Source organism: Rattus norvegicus, chromosome 18 (assembly GCF_021556685.1).
Source record: "Rattus norvegicus strain SHRSP/BbbUtx chromosome 18, alternate assembly SHRSP_T2T, whole genome shotgun sequence".
Classification (NCBI taxonomy): domain Eukaryota; kingdom Metazoa; phylum Chordata; class Mammalia; order Rodentia; family Muridae; genus Rattus; species Rattus norvegicus.
The window spans coordinates 16,841,370-16,859,459 of record NC_141551.1 but is presented as its reverse complement, the minus strand read 5'-3'; the positions used below and the strand labels follow the sequence as shown (position 1 = coordinate 16,859,459).

Genomic DNA, 18,090 nt, shown 5'->3' with positions numbered 1-18,090 from the left:
TGAGAAAAAGTATTTTTAAATAGGAAAAAAAAGTTAAATGTGAGCCTGGGTAATTAAATTTAAATGGTTCTCATGATTTGTTTTCTGTGATGGCACAAAGATACAAATGTAGGATGATGACCACTAAGCCCACTTCTTTACAATCTGATTCTATACTCTGAAATAAAAGATTTACCCACATCTCTAACTCTCCATAGTGGCATCAAATAGAAAAGCATATGGGGTTTGAAATCTAACAAAGTTACCACTGCAACTTGGGAGACAGCTTTGTGGGTAAAACACTTACTGCACAACCATGAGGACTTGGGTTCAAATCCCCTGATAGGTAATGATTACATGTCCTTGTAATCCTAGTTTGAGGGTGAATAGACAGGTGCTGAATGGACAGTCAGCCTAGTTAAAATGGTGAGCTTCTGATTTAACAAAGGCTCTCTTATAGAAGTAAGGTAGAGAATGACAGATACAAACACTTGACATCCTCCTCTGGCCTTTACATGCATGCTTATAGGCACAGACACCCACGCACATACATGCATGCATATCTTCTGCAGAAGATAGGAATTTACTTGTAATTGTGAATGATCTGTATTCTAGCAAGTCAAGATGCCTAAGTATCTACGAACTGTGGTCTGTAAAGACTAGCTCTTGAAATTGTATTTGCCAACCTACAGACAGTGCTGAAAGAACAGGTAGGACTCACCAATTGTAATCTAGTCGGGATTGGTGCAGCTGCTGCTGTTTAAGGAGAAGCTTTGTCTCTTGTTGGGCCAGGAGTTGCTGAAGGCGTTCCTTTTCAATTTCCAGTTCCATTTTCTGAAGCATCAGCTGCTGCCTTCGATCTTCTGAGAGTTGTTTTTCGATGTCGGTTTCTCTGGGTTGCAGTGTCACTCCATCATGCATGAGAGATGCCCAGGACATCCTACAATGACTGCATGATTCTGGATGTGTCTTACAACACTGAGAGGCCATGTTCGTAGGATGATAGTTCTCATGAACATAAGCTTCACTTTCAGAGTATTTATGACCACAGTACTGACTAGATGGAGTAGGCAGAAGGTTTGGATAGTCCTTTATCTTCAACTCTTCTGGGAGAGCTTCCTCTACTGGGGCTGCATTTATTAGTCTCCTCCCTGGAGATTCATAAGTACACGTTCTGGTTTCTGTTGACATCCTCTCTAAATCCTGTTTGGGATGATGAAGTGTTACTGGTTTCAAAGAATTATTCCTTAATGCTGTGTGGGATTCTGAAGCTGAGTCCTGGTTTTCTGACTTAGGCCTGGCCCTGGTCTGGCAGGTTTGCGGTTTGGCTACACTCAGATAGGAACCATCCAGGTTCACCAATGAAGACTGGTGAGTGATTTTCTTCTTGGTTATCTAAGAGAAAACACATAAAAAACAACATCTGGGTTTGGTTTTTCAGAAATCAAATATACATATTCACTAAAACAAAACTCCTTTATTTCCTTTTCTTTTTCTTTTAAAGATTTATTCATTTATTATATATAAGTACACTGTCTTCAGACACACCAGAAGAGGGCATCAGATCTCTTTACAGATGGTTGTGAGCCACTATGTGGTTGCTGGGAATTGAACTCAGGACCTCTGGAAGAGCAGTCAGTGCTCTTAACCGCTGAGCCATCCATCTCTCCAGCCCCTATTTCCTTCTCTTAAATTTTACAGTATCCACATCATCAATGCTCACAAAGCCATATCCATTTTCAAACAACCTATTTTTCAGCAAAGCTATAGGAGGATAATAAATATCCAGCATTACTCCATTTTGGGTATGCAAACCTTTATGATTTTAGGAGTTGCAAATTCTGAAGGTTACATAAAATCAACTTTAAGATGCAAACATATAAAATATTAATATCTAAAACTGCCTATCTTTGAATTTTGAACCAAAAAATCCATGCAGCCATCTTAAATTTTCTTTGACACAGAATAAGATTTGATGCAAGGCATTTCACATTATTCTGCATTGCTGCTGATAGACTAGTTTTTATAAATATCTTCAAAGAACACAGATAAAACCAACTACTTCTAAATACATAATTCTAATAAAAAGCAGTTATTTAAATATAAAATATTTAATTTCAGCTGCAAACAAGTGATTTTCAGTTGAACTAGTCAAGTAATGATAGTCTACTGGAACTCAGGCAGAAGGAAGCAGTTGTACACGAGCTGCCAGGTCCAGAGTAAGCCTTCCCAACACTGTGGCTGTGAACCTGCTGTGCTATGGGGAGAGTGAGACTTTGTCTACATCACTTACATGGATAACTTGAGGTGGATAAGATTTACCTGAAGCACTTGTTAGGCACGAAAGGCTGGTTTCAACCACAGAGTTTCCAATTCTGCCTGGAAGGGTCAGCTCATTTACAACTCTAGGAGGTTTTCAGGTGATGTTGATGTTCATGTGGGATCATGCTTTGAAAATTGCTGGTCTAGATATGGAATCTGACTTTTGGCTTTGGCCTGAGAAGCCTGAGTTTGCATTAGCTCAGCTCTGAACATGTTTGACTTACTGTAAGTGAGCAGGTTTTCCTCTCAGTGCCTTTCAGAAACCTGCTATATCTAAATTCTAGGCTGCTCAAGTTGAAGTATTTTAGTTTTATGAAAGTGCTAAGTGTACTACAGATAGCAGCTTGTTTATGATGTTGGATACTTGGGATTAACAAAACATTAAGAAGGAAAGTTAATGCAGAAGAATCTTTTAGTTAATCAATTAAATTTAATTAATTAAATAAAATTAATTAATTAACTAACTTTATATCACAACAGCTATTTCCCCCTCCTAGTCCTTCCCAGGCCTCTGATGGATACCAACCAGCCCTGGCCTATCAAGTTGTAGTAGGAATAGGTGCATCCTCTCCTACTGAGGCCAGATGAGACAGCCCAGTAGGAAGAAAGAGTCCCAAAGGCAGGCAACAGACTCAGAGACAAACCCTGCGCTTGCTGTTAGGAGTCCCACCCAAAGACCAAGCTGTACAACTGTAACATGTGCAGAGGACCTCAGCCCATGTAGGCTCCATGGTTAGTGGTTCAGTCTCTGTGAGCACCTTTGGGTTCAGGTTAGTTGATTCTGTAGGTTTTCTTGTGGTGTCCTAGACATCTTTGACTTCTACAATCCTTCCTCCATCTTCTGAAGAATTCCCCAAGCTCTGCCTGATGTCTGGCTGTGAGTCTCTGCATCTGTTTCTATCAGTCGCTGGGTGAAGCCTCTCTGATGATGGTTATGCTAGGATCCAGTGAAGGCTAAAAGGCACAGATCATCTACCTCTGGAGAAACCATGTTCCCTAACACAGACTTCACTAGAAGACGAACACTAAGTGCCAAGTAAACACTAAGCAGATGCAAATGAGAAGGACATTTGAAATATCCTTTATAGTTTCCACTCACACCTTCCTCTGCCTTCTGGCTTTCATTTAAAGGCCATTTGTATTAACTCTTTTCCTTTGTTGCCATTTCCTATCTGTATTGAAGAAAGCCCAGAAAGCCATTAATAGTATGGAACAGTAGTATTAACCAAATAAGAAAAAAAAAAACCCTTCATCTTCATCTGTGTTCTCTAGGGCAGCTGCTTCTGGCCTTTCCTTGTCCTGAGTTCTTTTATTTTGTTTAGAGCAGCTGCTTTGTCCCCAAGTTACTCAGTTCTGGGTACAAACACTTAAGACAGAATGAACTGGCATCTTGTTCATAAATACTCACCATCTGTCTAGCACTGGAAAGCATAGACTGATGAGTGAATTATTCATGCTTATTAAAAACACCACCTTTAAGCTTACTGGACACATCAAACCAATAAATGATGCAATCACAAATCTGAACGTAGGACAACCGCACCATGGCACATCAACATGGCATTTGGTCTTGGGCCACTCAGTGTATTTGTCATGGCCTTTGTTTAGGAGACTGTCAGATGACATACTTCCAAATGCCCCTGATTGACCTAGCCTGTCACTAACACGACCAACTTCAAAGTTGTCTAGGTTCCTCAGCCAGTGTCTTTGAGATGTGTTCTTAGCATAGTACCTACCCACCTGAAATGGCTCTGACTGGTACCAACTCTGGACCTACTGTTTGCATTACCCATTAGTTCCTATAGACTCATTTCTAACTTTCTGTCACCTATATGTAATTGAATAAGTATAATATATCATTTAGTGGCCAGATATTATCAGAATAGACTGGAATATTGCCATAGTTATGACTCCAAAGGAAGTATAAGTACTTGGTGAAGTGCAGATTTGTGAATCTTTTAACACTCAATATATTCTGACATTGTAGGAAGGCCTAAATATGTTCATTAATGACATAGCTTGCTAATAACACCCACTGAGGTAATTTTTCACTTTTCATGGATGATTATTTGCACACTGAGGTAAACTTTTTTTCGCTTAAGGTTGTGAGAGAAATATCCATTTCACCACAGTAAACTAATAAATTACAATTTCTACATTCATTTCTTATTGCCACTATAGCAAATTACTACAAACTCTGAAGTGTATGACAACACATATGTCTTCCCTAAAGACTGCAGAGGTCAGAAATTAGAAATCTATCTTATGGAGCTCAGGTTCAAGTTTTGGCAAGGCTTGTTCTTTTTCAAAGTTCTGAAGATACAATCAATCTCTCTCTCTCTCTCTCTCTCTCTCTCTCTCTCTCTCTCTACTTCTTTCTTTCTTTCCTTCCTTCCTCCCTCCTTCCCTCCCTCCCTCCCTCTAAAGCTCCTAGTGACCTTATATATTCCTTGGTTTGTGGTTTCTCCTCCATCTTCAAAGTGTACTACTCTAGCTTCTGCTTCCAACATCATAGTGTCCTGTCCTCTGACTTCTTTCTTATTCTTACAAAGACCATTTCGACTACAGGTACTCCTATCCAGGTAGCCCAAGGTCATTTTTTTACTGCATAATACTTAGCTTGACCACATATGCAAAGCCCTTGTTTGCTAAGTCAGTATAGCCATATAAATTGATACAGGATCCAGGATTTAGGGTACAGGTAGATAGGTGTGTGTGTGTGTGTGTGTGTGTGTGTGTGTATGTGTGTGTATGTGTGTGTATGTGTGTGTGTATATGTGTGTGTTATGTGTGTGTGTGTGAGTATTGAGTACACACAGCTTTTTAAATGTACTAACTCATAGTTTAGATAGTTTGTTTAGAGAGAATGAATGAATATTGATATCTCTGCCAGCAAAATATCTCCTCAATTTACAAGAACAGAAAATGATGGATATTCAACAACTTCCTATAGAAGGAGCTATGTACATATCTGCGAATGGAACATTTGAGCATACCATACTACATTCTCAATAAGTATTCTTTGCGTCATGTTATTGGAAAAATTCAAATTCATTTATAGCCTAGAAATGGAAGAAAATTAGAATCTCAGCACTTGATGGGAAAAGCAGAATCATAAGCTTAAAGCCAGTGTGGACTCTGTAGCATGTTCTAGACCAACCTGGATTACATAGAAAAACCGTCTCAAAGAAGAAAAAGAAAGGGATCTAAGATTAGGCTCAATCATGTCTTACTGAGAGGAAGCAAGAAAATAAATAAAAAGCAAACTTCTCAAAATATTCTAAATATAAAATTCAGCTGCTTCCTTAGTGGAGCTGAAGATATCTAATGCCTCTGGGACCCATGCAAATAACAATAGGCCTGAGTGAAGCAGATGTATTTTTCTTTCTAGAGTTGTCTATATGTCATATTAACTAGCACAAATTCACTTAACAAAGGCTTAAGCTAACAAAGCATTCTCAACTGTTTCTAAGGCATATGGGTATTTAAAACCTCCATTAAAATTTTATTTAATGTAAGTATTGCATGTGTGCCCAAGCACATGGCTGCCACGATGCTCACATAGAGCTCAGAGGACAATTGTAGGGGTTGGTTCTTTCCTTCAACCTTGTGGGTCCTGAGGATCAAACTGAGGTGGTCAGGCTTGGTAGCCAGCACATTTACCTAGTAAGCCATCCTCTTTAGCCTGCATATGGGTTTTATATGAAACTTTCAATAAGTAATAAAACTTAGAAAATAATATTTTAAAATAGAGGTAAAATTTGTAATAAACTACATGGCTTAAGCAACCAGCTTAATGAAATTTCACATTTGTCCTCTCTATAACCATATAATAATATAAAATATTGTTAGTTCATCAGTTTTATAAAACCATATAATTAGCTGTATTTGGCCTGCTGTTGTCAACTAAATTTGGTGATTACATCTTCCAATTAAGGAATTCTAATAGTGTTAAGGTTGGAGCGCAATCATATAACACTTACATTTCATATGGAAGGCCCTAGAATCAATCTCTAGTACTGCAGAAACAAACAAACAAACAAACAAGAACCCCCACCCCCAAAACCCAACAAAAGAAGTAAACAATGCATTTGAGTGTAGTAACCAGACTATAATCCCATCACTCACAGTCAAGAGGTGGAGTAGAGAGAATCTTTTTTTCGGAGTTGAGGACCGAACCCAGGGCCTTGCACTTACTAGGCAAGGAGAGAATCTTGAATTCCAGTCAGCCTGACCTATGAAGCAAGCCTCTGTTCCAACAATAAACCAAACGAAGAAACAAACAAACATTTTAACCAATCAAATCACCTAAACCAAGTGCCTTGTGGTGCTCTCCATATGTTTTTTATGTGATAATAAATGGCATGAGATACTTAACCACAAGTTAGAATGATATTTAACAGGAAAGCATGCCAGCTGATCTACATAATGCCAGAAAAATGAGCGGCATTAAAAAATTAGGGGTCATTACCACTGATAAAAATAGTTGAGTTCAACATGGGGCACTTTTTTTCTATACAATGATCACCACCATCACTGGCCACGAGGAGTGACTTTTTCCTGTAAAATTCTTGGCATAGCATACCATGGGATCCACAGTACAGAAGAAAAAATACCGGCACTTCTGGATTACAACGGAGTTTGAAAATGATTTTCTTTAACCTGTGTAGACACAGACTAAAAAGACTAGATGGAAAAAAATACCATAGAAAGAAAAAAGATTTCCAATTAAGTATGAGGGCTGGCAAGATGGCTCAGTGGATAAGAGGCTTGCTGCAGATTATGAGTTCAAGCCCTAGAACCTGCTAGAGTTAGAAGGAGAAAACCTGCTCTACAAAGTTGTCTTCTGATCTCCACATGCAAGCCACGTCACACACAGACCCACAGCAAACATAACCTACACACCCACATTCATACAGGATAAAGAGAAAGGTATAAAAGGCATAGGCCGTGAAAAATTTTCTACAAATAAAATTTAAGAAACTATTGGAATTAAAAAATTTCCTGAAGTATTAAGATACCTTTTTATATAATTATACACACATACATGCACATTTACACACATATAAAAGAAAAGTGCATGATATGATATCATATACATATGTATGCAAGTTCATGAATAAACAGTGTAGTCTCACATTATTACATGTTTAAAAAACCCTTCACTACTACTTTGTGGAATTATCCACATACAAGCAGCTGTTATTATGATAATAGAAATAGAATTTCTCTTTCATAAAAGTACAAGTAGAGTATAAACTACCTAGCAGTAATATTTCCTATTTTAAAATTATTTTTAGAATTTGACACTTGAGTATTGTATTTACATCATTTCCACTCCACTCTCTCCAATTCATGCTTCTTAATTAATATTGTATTACACAACACATTTCAGTCTGCTGAGTCTACTTAGTGCTGCTCATGTGTGCACTTAGGTAGGGCTGGCCACTTAGGACTGCATGACTACTAGGGTAATGAAGAAGACTGATTTCCCTCTCTTAGCAGTCACTAAGTCCCCGTGTAAGATTTCCCCTGTGTACCTGTGCTGTCGCCACCTTAACTTCAGGTACTTAGGACTGATTATTTCCAATGCACTCATGAGTTCTTATCCACAGGAAATAGTCAATATTACCAATAGGTCTTACTGGTATGTTTTCTTATGGTCAATAATTTTCCTATCTTGGCAAGGGTTAACATTCTAATTTTCCTCCTTATCGGTTTATGAAAATATGAATATCAATTCTGAACCTCAACATTTTCTCTCCTTTTTGAAACTGTCAGTAGTACTGTGCATGTGTGTAGAGGAGTACAAGTCACCGCATCTCCCAGGATGTTTTGAAGTTAATGTGGAATAAAGCTCAGAATGGCATGCTGCATTTTAACGCTATACATGGACCAGTTGTCAAACTGACAGGAAACGCCTAATGCAACAGCTGCACTGTGTGCTTTGCCAACATCTCATCCTAAATAAATGTTCATTCTCCTCAGTGCAATTAACTCTCTTACACTGGCAGATTTTGCTAGAAGATCATCAAGGTAGATTACCTTCCAGCATTATGAACTAAATACTTACAGGTGTTATACCATCAGTTATAACTTACAAACTTTTGCATTCAGCAAGACACTCAGGCAAATGAATCATCTAATTTATGAATAATTTATAAGAAATTCACAGCATGCTCCTGGCGTCATCCATGGCCTCTTCCAGGTCATATGACACCAATTAGAGCTGAATTTTAAATTATTCAATAACCTGAACTCTCTTGTCATTTAACATATAGATATCAATGCAGTAAACAAGTTAAATCTAATGGACCCTGGAGGTTTAAGCTCCTTCACAGCTCAGCAGCTGAGACCGTAGGCTATCAACGGAAGGGAAAATGACAGAACGCAGCCGCCACGCACATCTGCAAGGCTCTAATAACTTATTCTAGTTCCCAGAGAGACTGCAGCACACTTTACGAATATTGAATCTAAAAGACATTAAAGTCACTAATTATGAGGTTTAAAAGAATGGGCACAGAGAAGACACAGAATGACACATAAATGGCAGAACACTGGATTATATACCAGGTCCTAGGAATACCACCACAAGCCTGCCAATAATGTTTGCAGTGACTACCAGACCAGCAAAGGCTAGATTTTCTTTAATCATTACTATACTTCCTGAAAGTCAGACTTTGTTGAGTTGCTATAAATAGCCTGTGTATAGCTGACAGTAGCACATTCAAGCTGAAGTCAAGACACTGGTCAGAGCTCCACTGTAGTCACTTTGGGGTTCGGTTGCTTTAGGCAAATTATTGTGGCTCTATTACGTAGTTTAGCCATTTACAAAGAAGGAACTTGGGCTTGATAATGTTTGCGATGCATGCTGTCTTTAACACTGCTGTTCTGTAACCCGAAGAAGGGAGAGAGAGGAAAAAGGGCTGATGAGAAATCAGCAGTGTGCCAGTTCTCAGGTACGGCTCCCTGAAGCTTACACGGTCAGCATGGTAAGTCATCTTTCTTTATATATTCGCCCCAAACAGATGGCTGAATAAAACAATGTATACTTATGATAACAATTCTAACAATTATGATACAATTTCTAAAAGGGACAATTATTTTATCAAAGCAACTATGGTAGTAATTCAGCACATTCACAGCCACAATTGCAGAAAAAGGCAGCTTCAAATAGTTTATTTTCTAAGAAATAAGCACATGGCTAGTTTTAATTACTTAATGAAGATAGGAAAAGTGTGTGTGTGTGGTCCCCGTGACTTACACATGTATATTGCTATGCAGTCATGGTCATGGAGAAATCCTGCCCATCACTATCCACCTTGTTCCCATTTAGATCTCTTACACAGTGGTCTGACAAGTTGATAGAATTGTGTTAATTATCTTCCTAAGAGGCAGGTTCCTCCTCTGGAAGGATGGTCATTGTTACTGTATCAATCCTACCAATCCAGTAACATGGGAGGACTTCTAATATCTTCAATTTCTTTCTTAGGTGTCTTAAAGGTTTTATTTCACATGATATTTTTACTTTTCTGAGAGAATGATGAAAGGTACTATATTTCCCTGATTTCTTTCCCAGTCTGTCATTTGTAGACAGTTTTTTGTGTGTGAATTTTATATCCTGCTATTTTACAAACATACCAAAATAAGAACATCCTGACTTCTTCCTCTCCTGATTCTATCCACTTGGTGTCCTTTGGATGTCTTCCTGGTCTAGTGCGACTTCAGACACTGTACTGAATAAGTATGTAGCCTTGTATTGTTCCTGATTTCGATGGCTTTGAGTTCCCTCTGCTCAGGCTGACGACTCTTAAGGGTTTGCTGGAAAGCACCTTTATTATCTATCCCTAGTCTCTCTAGGACTCTTATCATGAAAAAATGTCAGATTTTGTCAAATGTATCAGAGTTTTACATCTGATACACTGATCTTGTGTTTTTGTCTTTCAGCCTGCTTATGTGGTGGACTCCATTTATTGATTTGTTGTATGTTCAACTAGCCCTGCACAACTTTATAGCAAAGATCAGGCACAGAGAAAGATACCTTGACAGAAGTGATGAGAAAACTGCTCAGAGGTCCACCAGCTAAAGCTGCAGCATACACAGGCTCCTAAGAGGGTCAACAAGGAGTTTTCTTGTGCTTCTCGCTAAGTGTGGGCTATGTGGAACATGCTTGACCCCTAGGTAGGTAGCACTTCTAGGGTGATTTACTGACCTGTCATTCTGCATTAACTAACTAACTCCAGAATAGACCCAATAATTGCATGGGCATAGATATTTCAACGCAGTTCACGTTTTAAGGGGGCAAGAAAAATGAATTTCTGTTTAATGACAGAACGTTTAAATGTCTTAGAGCACCCCTACTCCCACCAAATCTGTCGCTTTCTAGTATTCAGTTAATACTATCTGAATGTGACCAACTGCTCCTAAAAGGAGACTAGAAGTCACACTGTTATGTATGCCACTGGCTAAGAGAAAATAATTTGCATTCAACTTTTAGATTAACAACTGGATAGAAACTGTCCTGAAACAACAAGAACAAAGGCGTATTTAAGAAGTACCTTTAAATTCATCTGAAATACCAAAAAACCCAGGATAGCTAAAACTATCCTCAACAATAAAAGGACTTCAGGGGGAATCACTATCCCTGAACTCAAGCAGTATTACAGAGCAATAGTGATAAAAACTGCATGGTATTGGTACAGAGACAGAAAGATAGACCAGTGGAACAGAATTGAAGACCCAGAAATGAACCCACACACCTATGGGCACTTGATTTTTGACAAAGGAGCCAAAACCATCCAATGGAAAAAAGATAGCATTTCCAGCAAATGGTGCTGGTTCAACTGGAGGGCAACATGTAGAAGAATGCAGATCGATCCATCCTTATCACCCTGTACAAAGCTTAAGTCCAAGTGGATCAAGGACCTCCACATCAAACCAGACACACTCAAACTAATAGAAGAAAAACTAGGGCAGCATCTGGAACACATGGGCACTGGAAAAAATTTCCTGAAGAAAGCACCAATGGCTTATGCTCTAAGATCAAGAATCGACAAATGGGATCTCATAAAACTGCAAAGCTTCTGTAAGGCAAAGGACACTGTCGTTAGGACAAAACGGCAACCAACAGATTGGGAAAAGATCTTTACCAATCCTACAACAGATAGAGGCCTTATATCCAAAATATACAAAGAACTCAAGAAGTTAGACCGCAGGGAGACAAATAACCCTATTAAAAATGGGGTTCAGAGCTAAACAAAGAATTCACAGCTGAGGAATGCCGAATGGCTGAGAAACACCTAAAGAAATGTTCAACATCTTTAGTCATAAGGGAAATGCAAATGAAAACAACCCTGAGATTTCACCTCACACCAGTGAGAATGGCTAAGATCAAAAACTCAGGTGACAGCAGATGCTGGCGAGGATGCGGAGAAAGAGGAACACTCTTCCATTGTTGGTGGGATTGCAGACTGGTACAACCATTCTGGAAATCAGTCTGGAGGTTCCTCAGAAAATTGGACATTGAACTAACTGCCTGAGGATTCAGCTATACCTCTCTTGGGCATATACCCAAAAGATGCCCCAACATATAAAAAAGACACGTGCTCCACTATGTTCATCGCAGCCTTATTTATAATAGCCAGAAAATGGAAAGAACCCAGATGCCCTTCAACAGAGGAATGGATACAGAAAATGTGGTACATCTACACAATGGAATATTACTCAGCTATCAAAAACAATGACTTTATGAAATTCATAGGCAAATGGTTGGAACTGGAAAATATCATCCTGAGTGAGGTAACCCAATCACAGAGAAACACACATGGTATGCACTCATTGATAAGTGGCTATTAGCCCAAATGCTTGAATTACCCTAGATGCCTAGAACACATGAAACTCAAGACAGATGATCAAAATGTGAATGCTTCACTCCTTCTTTACAAGGGGAACAAGAATACCCTTGGCAGGGAATAGGGAGGCAAAGATTAAAACAGACACAGAAGGAACACCCATTCAGAGCCTGCCCCACATGTGGCCCATACATGTACAGCCACCCAATTAGACAAGATGGATGAAGCAAAGAAGTGCAGGCCTACAGGAGCCGGATGTAGATCGCTCCTGAGAGACACAGCCAGAATACAGCAAACACAGAGGCGAATGCCAGCAGCAAACCACTGAACTGAGAACAGGACCCCCGTTGAAGGAATCAGAGAAAGAACTCGAAGAGCTTGAAGGGGCTCGAGACCCCATATGTACAACAATGCCAAGCAACCAGAGCTTCCAGGGACTAAGCCACTACCTAAAGACTATACATGGACTGACCCTGGACTCTGACCTCATAGGTAGCAATGAATATCCTAGTAAGAGCACCAGTGGAACGGGAAGCCCTGGGTCCTGCTAAGACTGAACGTGATTGTTGGGGGGAGGGCGGCAATGGGGGGGGCATGGGGAGGGGAACACCCATAAAGAAGGGGAGGGGGAGGGATTAGGGGGATGTTGGCCAGTAAACCTGGAAAGGGAATAACACTCGAAATGTAAATAAGAAATACTCAAGTTAAAAAAAAAAAAGAAGTACCTTTAAATATAACTAACGGGGAAAGGGTATGAAACAGGAAGTAAATCCTGTTTCTAACCCAGGCTCCTTTGTCCATGTGATTTCATCCCACTGAAGCTATTTCCAACCTGTGGGTGCAAAGTGCCCCATATCTTCTCTTCCTCCCTACCCTATACTGTCCATGAGGAAGTCTACATGCTCTTTGCCTTCTTACCCTTACTCTCACTGGCAAGTTCATCATCATTCCCTTATTGCTATTAAAGCTTACATTGGGATTCTCATGTGTAAGGAGACACTCAGCCTTGTGGACTAAGATACTATTGGATGGTTGGACTTTCTCCTTGGAGACAGCCAGTGTCTGAATAGTTAAACTACAGACTGTAAGCCACTCTAACAAATCCCATACATGTGTATAATTTTTCATCCTACAAAAATTATAACCATTCAATAAACTAAATAGGCATTATTTTGGCTAGAGACAAGAATGAACATAGAAAAGAGACTGTGAAAAGAAATACAAACCATAATTATTAAAACACAAAATACTACTGAAAACATAGTACCACCAAAACCCAACAACACAATGACTTAATAACTTTAAATATCAATGGCCTAGATTCTTCAATCAAAAGACATAGACTCAATATTGAATGGATCAAGAACAAACAAAAAAACAAAACAAAACAAAAATAAAAAATCTACTAAATATGAAAACTTGTGGATATTAAAGAATTCATTAGTAAATGCTGAATGGGTTAAAGACAAAATTTAAAAATTCCTGGAACTAAATGAAAATGAAAACACAACACAATAATACCTTTGGGACATACTGAAAGCAATCCTACAAGGGAAGTTTATAGCTTTAAGTGCCTACAATGAAAACTCAGAAAGACCACAACAAATGACTTAATGATATAATTCCAAAATTTGAAAAAACAAGGAAAAACCAAATCCAAACCTACTTGTTGACAAGAATTAATAAAAATTCAAAGCAAAAGTCAACAAAATAAAAACAAAAAAACAATACACAGAATCAATAAATCTAAGTGATGTTTCTTTGAGAAGATTAGCAAAATGTTTCTAGATGTAGCCAAACCCACAAAATTAAGCCAAGAAGAAATAGGCAACTTAAGCAGACGCACAGCAAATGAGATTAAAATAGTAATAAAAGGTCTTCCAGCTAAAAGGGAGTCCAGGTGCTAGATGGCACAGCACATTCCTACAACATTCAATGATCTGCAGTCAATACAAAAACAAAAAGAAAAGAAACAGAAGCAGCACTATCAAATGCCTTTTCTGAGCCAAGTATCACTCTAATATACCAATCAGAAGAAAATACAACAAAAAATCCTACCAGGCCAATGTCCCTGATGAACATAGGCTAACAAACACTTGCAAACAAAATACAAACATACATTAAAAATGTTGTTTACCATTACCAAATTGGCTTTATCCCTGAAATATAGGGATGGTTCAACATACACAAATCAATAAATGTAAAAAATTGCCTATGTAGCCTTAAAGACAAAAATCACTTTTAAATAGATGCAAGTAATTTGTTGAATAAATATCCAAAACTCCACAAAGAATCATTAACAATTTAAAGAATTTAAAAGAACTACAATGCACAGAATACAGTGCATATATGTATATGAACATACATATATAGTTTTAATGAACCTTTCTCATTTAGGTTGATAATATTCCCTCCATGAGGGAAAGTCCACCAAACAGTCCTACCATCAGACATGAGCTCTCTTGTCTTAGTCACCGTTCAATTGCTGTGAAGATATAACATGATCAAAACAACTATTATGAGAAACCATTAAGCTGGGGTTTGCTTACAATTTTAAGAGGTTAGTAAGTTACCACCACGCCAGCGAGCATGGCAGGCAGGCACTGAAGCAGCGGCTGAGCAATATCGCAATCCACAGGGGATGCCGGGATCGGCATTGTCTAAAACCCCAAAGCCCACCCCTCAGACAAATACTCCTTCCAATAAGGTCAGACCTTCTCACCCTAACCCTTTCAAATTTCCTCGTGACTAAATATTCAAATATATGAATATTATGATGACCATTCTTAACCAAACAATCCTGGTCCCTACAGCCATCACATAATGCAAAATGTAGTTAGTTCTACCTCGAAAGTCTCCATTGTCTTATCACAGTCTTAACACTCCATAGTTCAAAGTCTCTGGGATTATGGTAATATCCTAACTGTAACACCCTATGAAAATCAAAAACATATATACTTCCAAACAAGCAATGGCATGGAATATACATTACTAGTCCAAAAGGAAGAAAATGGAGCTTAAAGAAGAAACACTGGACCAAATCAATCCCTGTCTTTCTGATGTCAAAGCACTCTTCAGAAATGCAAACCTTTTGTTGAATGCAACATACTTCTTTCTTGGGTTGGTTAATACCCAGTCTGAAGCTTTCCTTGGCAGGTATCTCACAAATTTCCAAAATCACAGGGTCTCCAAAAACATATAGGTTTCACCTTTACAGCTTTAAGTAATGGTTTCTCTGGGCTGATATGCAGGGACACCCCTGACACACACCTGGTCTCTGTGACTTTCCTTAGCTGAGGACAATTCTCAAGCCCTTTCCTGAAACCTTTACCAGAAAGCTAGAACCATGTAGCCTAAACTGACAAGTTCTGCTGCTTGTGAGGCTAGAATTTGGCTCCCGTCTTCAATTACACTTGCATCAGTGCTCTGTTGTTGATGGTTCCCTTCACTGTTGAAACTATTCTTTATTTCTTTTCTTTAACCTTATTATCTCCTTGAGCACTGGACTTACCTCTATTATATTTCCTGGTGTCCCCTTTCTCCTCACATTATATATTTTGTATTTCATTTTTTCATTTTTTATTAGATATATTTCTTTACTTATATTTCAAACGTCATTCCCCTTCCCGCTTTCCTGTCAACAAGCTCCCATTCCCTCCACTCCCTCTCCCCCATGCGGGTGGTTCCCCCTATACATGCCTTTATTGCCCCCCCCCCATATTCCCCGACACTAGGGGTCCAATCTTGGCAGAACCAAGGGTTTCCTTCCCCTTCCCCTGGTGCCCTAAGAAGGCTATTCTCTGCTACATATGCAGTTGGAGGCCTAGGTCAGTCCATGTATAGTCTTTCAGTAGTGGTTTAGTCCCTGGAAGCTCTGGTTGGTTGGCATTGTTGTTTTTATGGGGTTGCAAGCTCCTTCAACTCTTTCAATACTTCCTCTAATTCCCCCAAAGGGATTGTGGATGCTCTCAGTTCAGTGGTTTGCTGTTAGCATTGACCTCTGTATTGGACATGCTCTGGATGTGTGTCTCAGGAGAGAGCTATATCCGGTCCCTTTCAGCATGCATTTTCTAGCTTCATCTATCTTACCTAGTTTTGGTGGCTATATATATATGGCCACATGTGGATCAGGCTCTGAATGGCCATTCCTTGAGTTGCTGCTCTAAACTTTGCTTCCATATCCCCTGCGATGGATTTTTTTTTTCCCTTTTAAGAAGGAGTGGGAGCCACCAGCACATTTCAGGCATTAGCTAAGCTTCAAACTTTAGTTAATGTAAGCATTACAAATAAATTATAACAGTTGTAAATATCTCATTGAATTAATGAAAATTCTCCAGTAAGTTATTTTACAAGCAAGGCAACTATCAAACATTAGGCCACTGATGTTAGTGTGGGACTAACAATAAAAAGGTATTACATGTTTAGGGGGGAAATAGGGTATCTAATGATACTACTAGTTCAGTGTTTTAGTGGCACAGAGGAAAAAATATTTTTTAAAAAATTACTAACATCTGGTTCCCTTGAAACTGCTTACTGACACCAGGAGGCTTGGGTTTGTAATGCCACAGGTGTAAAGTCAAAACATTTGAATTTCATGTTTTGTTGTAAATAACATAATGTTTTTGCCATTTAAAGGGAAATATTTTTAGGGAGAATACTTGATGAACTATCAATAATTGTAGTGTTTACAGTAAGATAACATTATGTGTGGGGTTGAGATTGGGTGCAGTATATTTGAAGTCAGCAGACTTCACTGCCGAATACCAGACTGCTAAGGGTTCGTTCTGATCTTCCCGTGCTGTGGTGCCCTGTTCAGACAACTTGCTATAAGGACAGCAGCTGAGGATGTAAACTTGTTGACATTATCTCACTTTCAGTAAATATTAGGAAAATTATTTTTAATAGAAGAATGGTAGTATTTTTGTAAATCCCCTGGGGTTTATATAAATAGTCCCCCAAATATAGTAAACGGGATTTGATTTACAGCAAGCTTTTCTAATAACAATGTTTTGCATGAATCAAACTCTATAGAACTCAAATATTAGTGTCCACATACAAAATGGTATGGCTATATTATTGACTAGTTACTCTTAATACAGATTCTTCAGGGAATTGCACTTTATTTGGGATATTAGTTTATTATAAACCGACTTACCTACCTCACAGGGTTGTTGTGAGGGTTAAGATGTTAAAATTTTGACTACTTTGAACATGCTAATAAAACATTTCTACCTCTTGTAAAAAACAAAAAAAAAAAAGAAAAAAAGAAGGAGTGGGAGCATCCACATTTTGGTCATCCTTCTTCTCCTGTGGTCTGTGGATCGCATCTTGAGTAATTTGAGCTTTTTGGCTAATATCCACTTATCAATGAGTGCATACCATGTGTGTTTTTCTGTGATTGGGTTACCTCACTCAGGATGATATTTTTTAGTTCATTCGATTTGCCTATGAATCTCATGAAGTCATTGTTTTTGATAGCTGAGTAGTACTCCATTGTGTAGATGTACCAAAATTTTTTAATCCATTCCTCTTTTGAAGATCATCTGGGTTCTTTCCAGCTTCTATTATAAATAAGGCTGCTATGAAATAGTGGAGCACGTGTCTTTGTTGTATGTTGGAGCATCTTTTGGGTATATGCCCAGGAAAGGTATGGCTGGGTCCTCAGGTAGTGCAATGTCTAATATTCTGAGGAACCTCCAGACTGATTTCCTGAGTGGTTGTACCAGTCTGCAATCCCACCAACAATGGAGGAGTGTTCCTTTTTCTCTTCGCCAGTATCTGCTGTCACCTGAGTTTTTGACCTTAGCCATTCTGACTGGTGTGAGGTGGAATCTCAGGGTTGCTTTGATTTGCATTTCCCTTATGACTAAAGATGTTGAACATTTCTTTAGGTGCTTTTTGACCATTTGATAATCCTGCTCTGAAAAGGTTTTGTTTA

General features: G+C 38.7%; 1 protein-coding gene across 9 annotated transcripts in view; it reads right to left on the bottom strand.

Annotated features, from left to right (window-relative positions):
- Positions 1 to 18,090, bottom strand: part of Kiaa1328 (KIAA1328 homolog) — a 294,734-nt gene that overhangs the window by 142,930 nt on the left and 133,714 nt on the right. For all 9 annotated transcript variants that reach the window (XR_015642431.1, NM_001437308.1, XM_087593274.1 and 6 more), the window contains 1 exon segment: positions 701 to 1,374. Coding sequence is in view for 8 of the 9 variants with exons in the window: in NM_001437308.1 (NP_001424237.1) it covers positions 701 to 1,374 (674 nt within the window). In the remaining variant the exon portion in view is untranslated.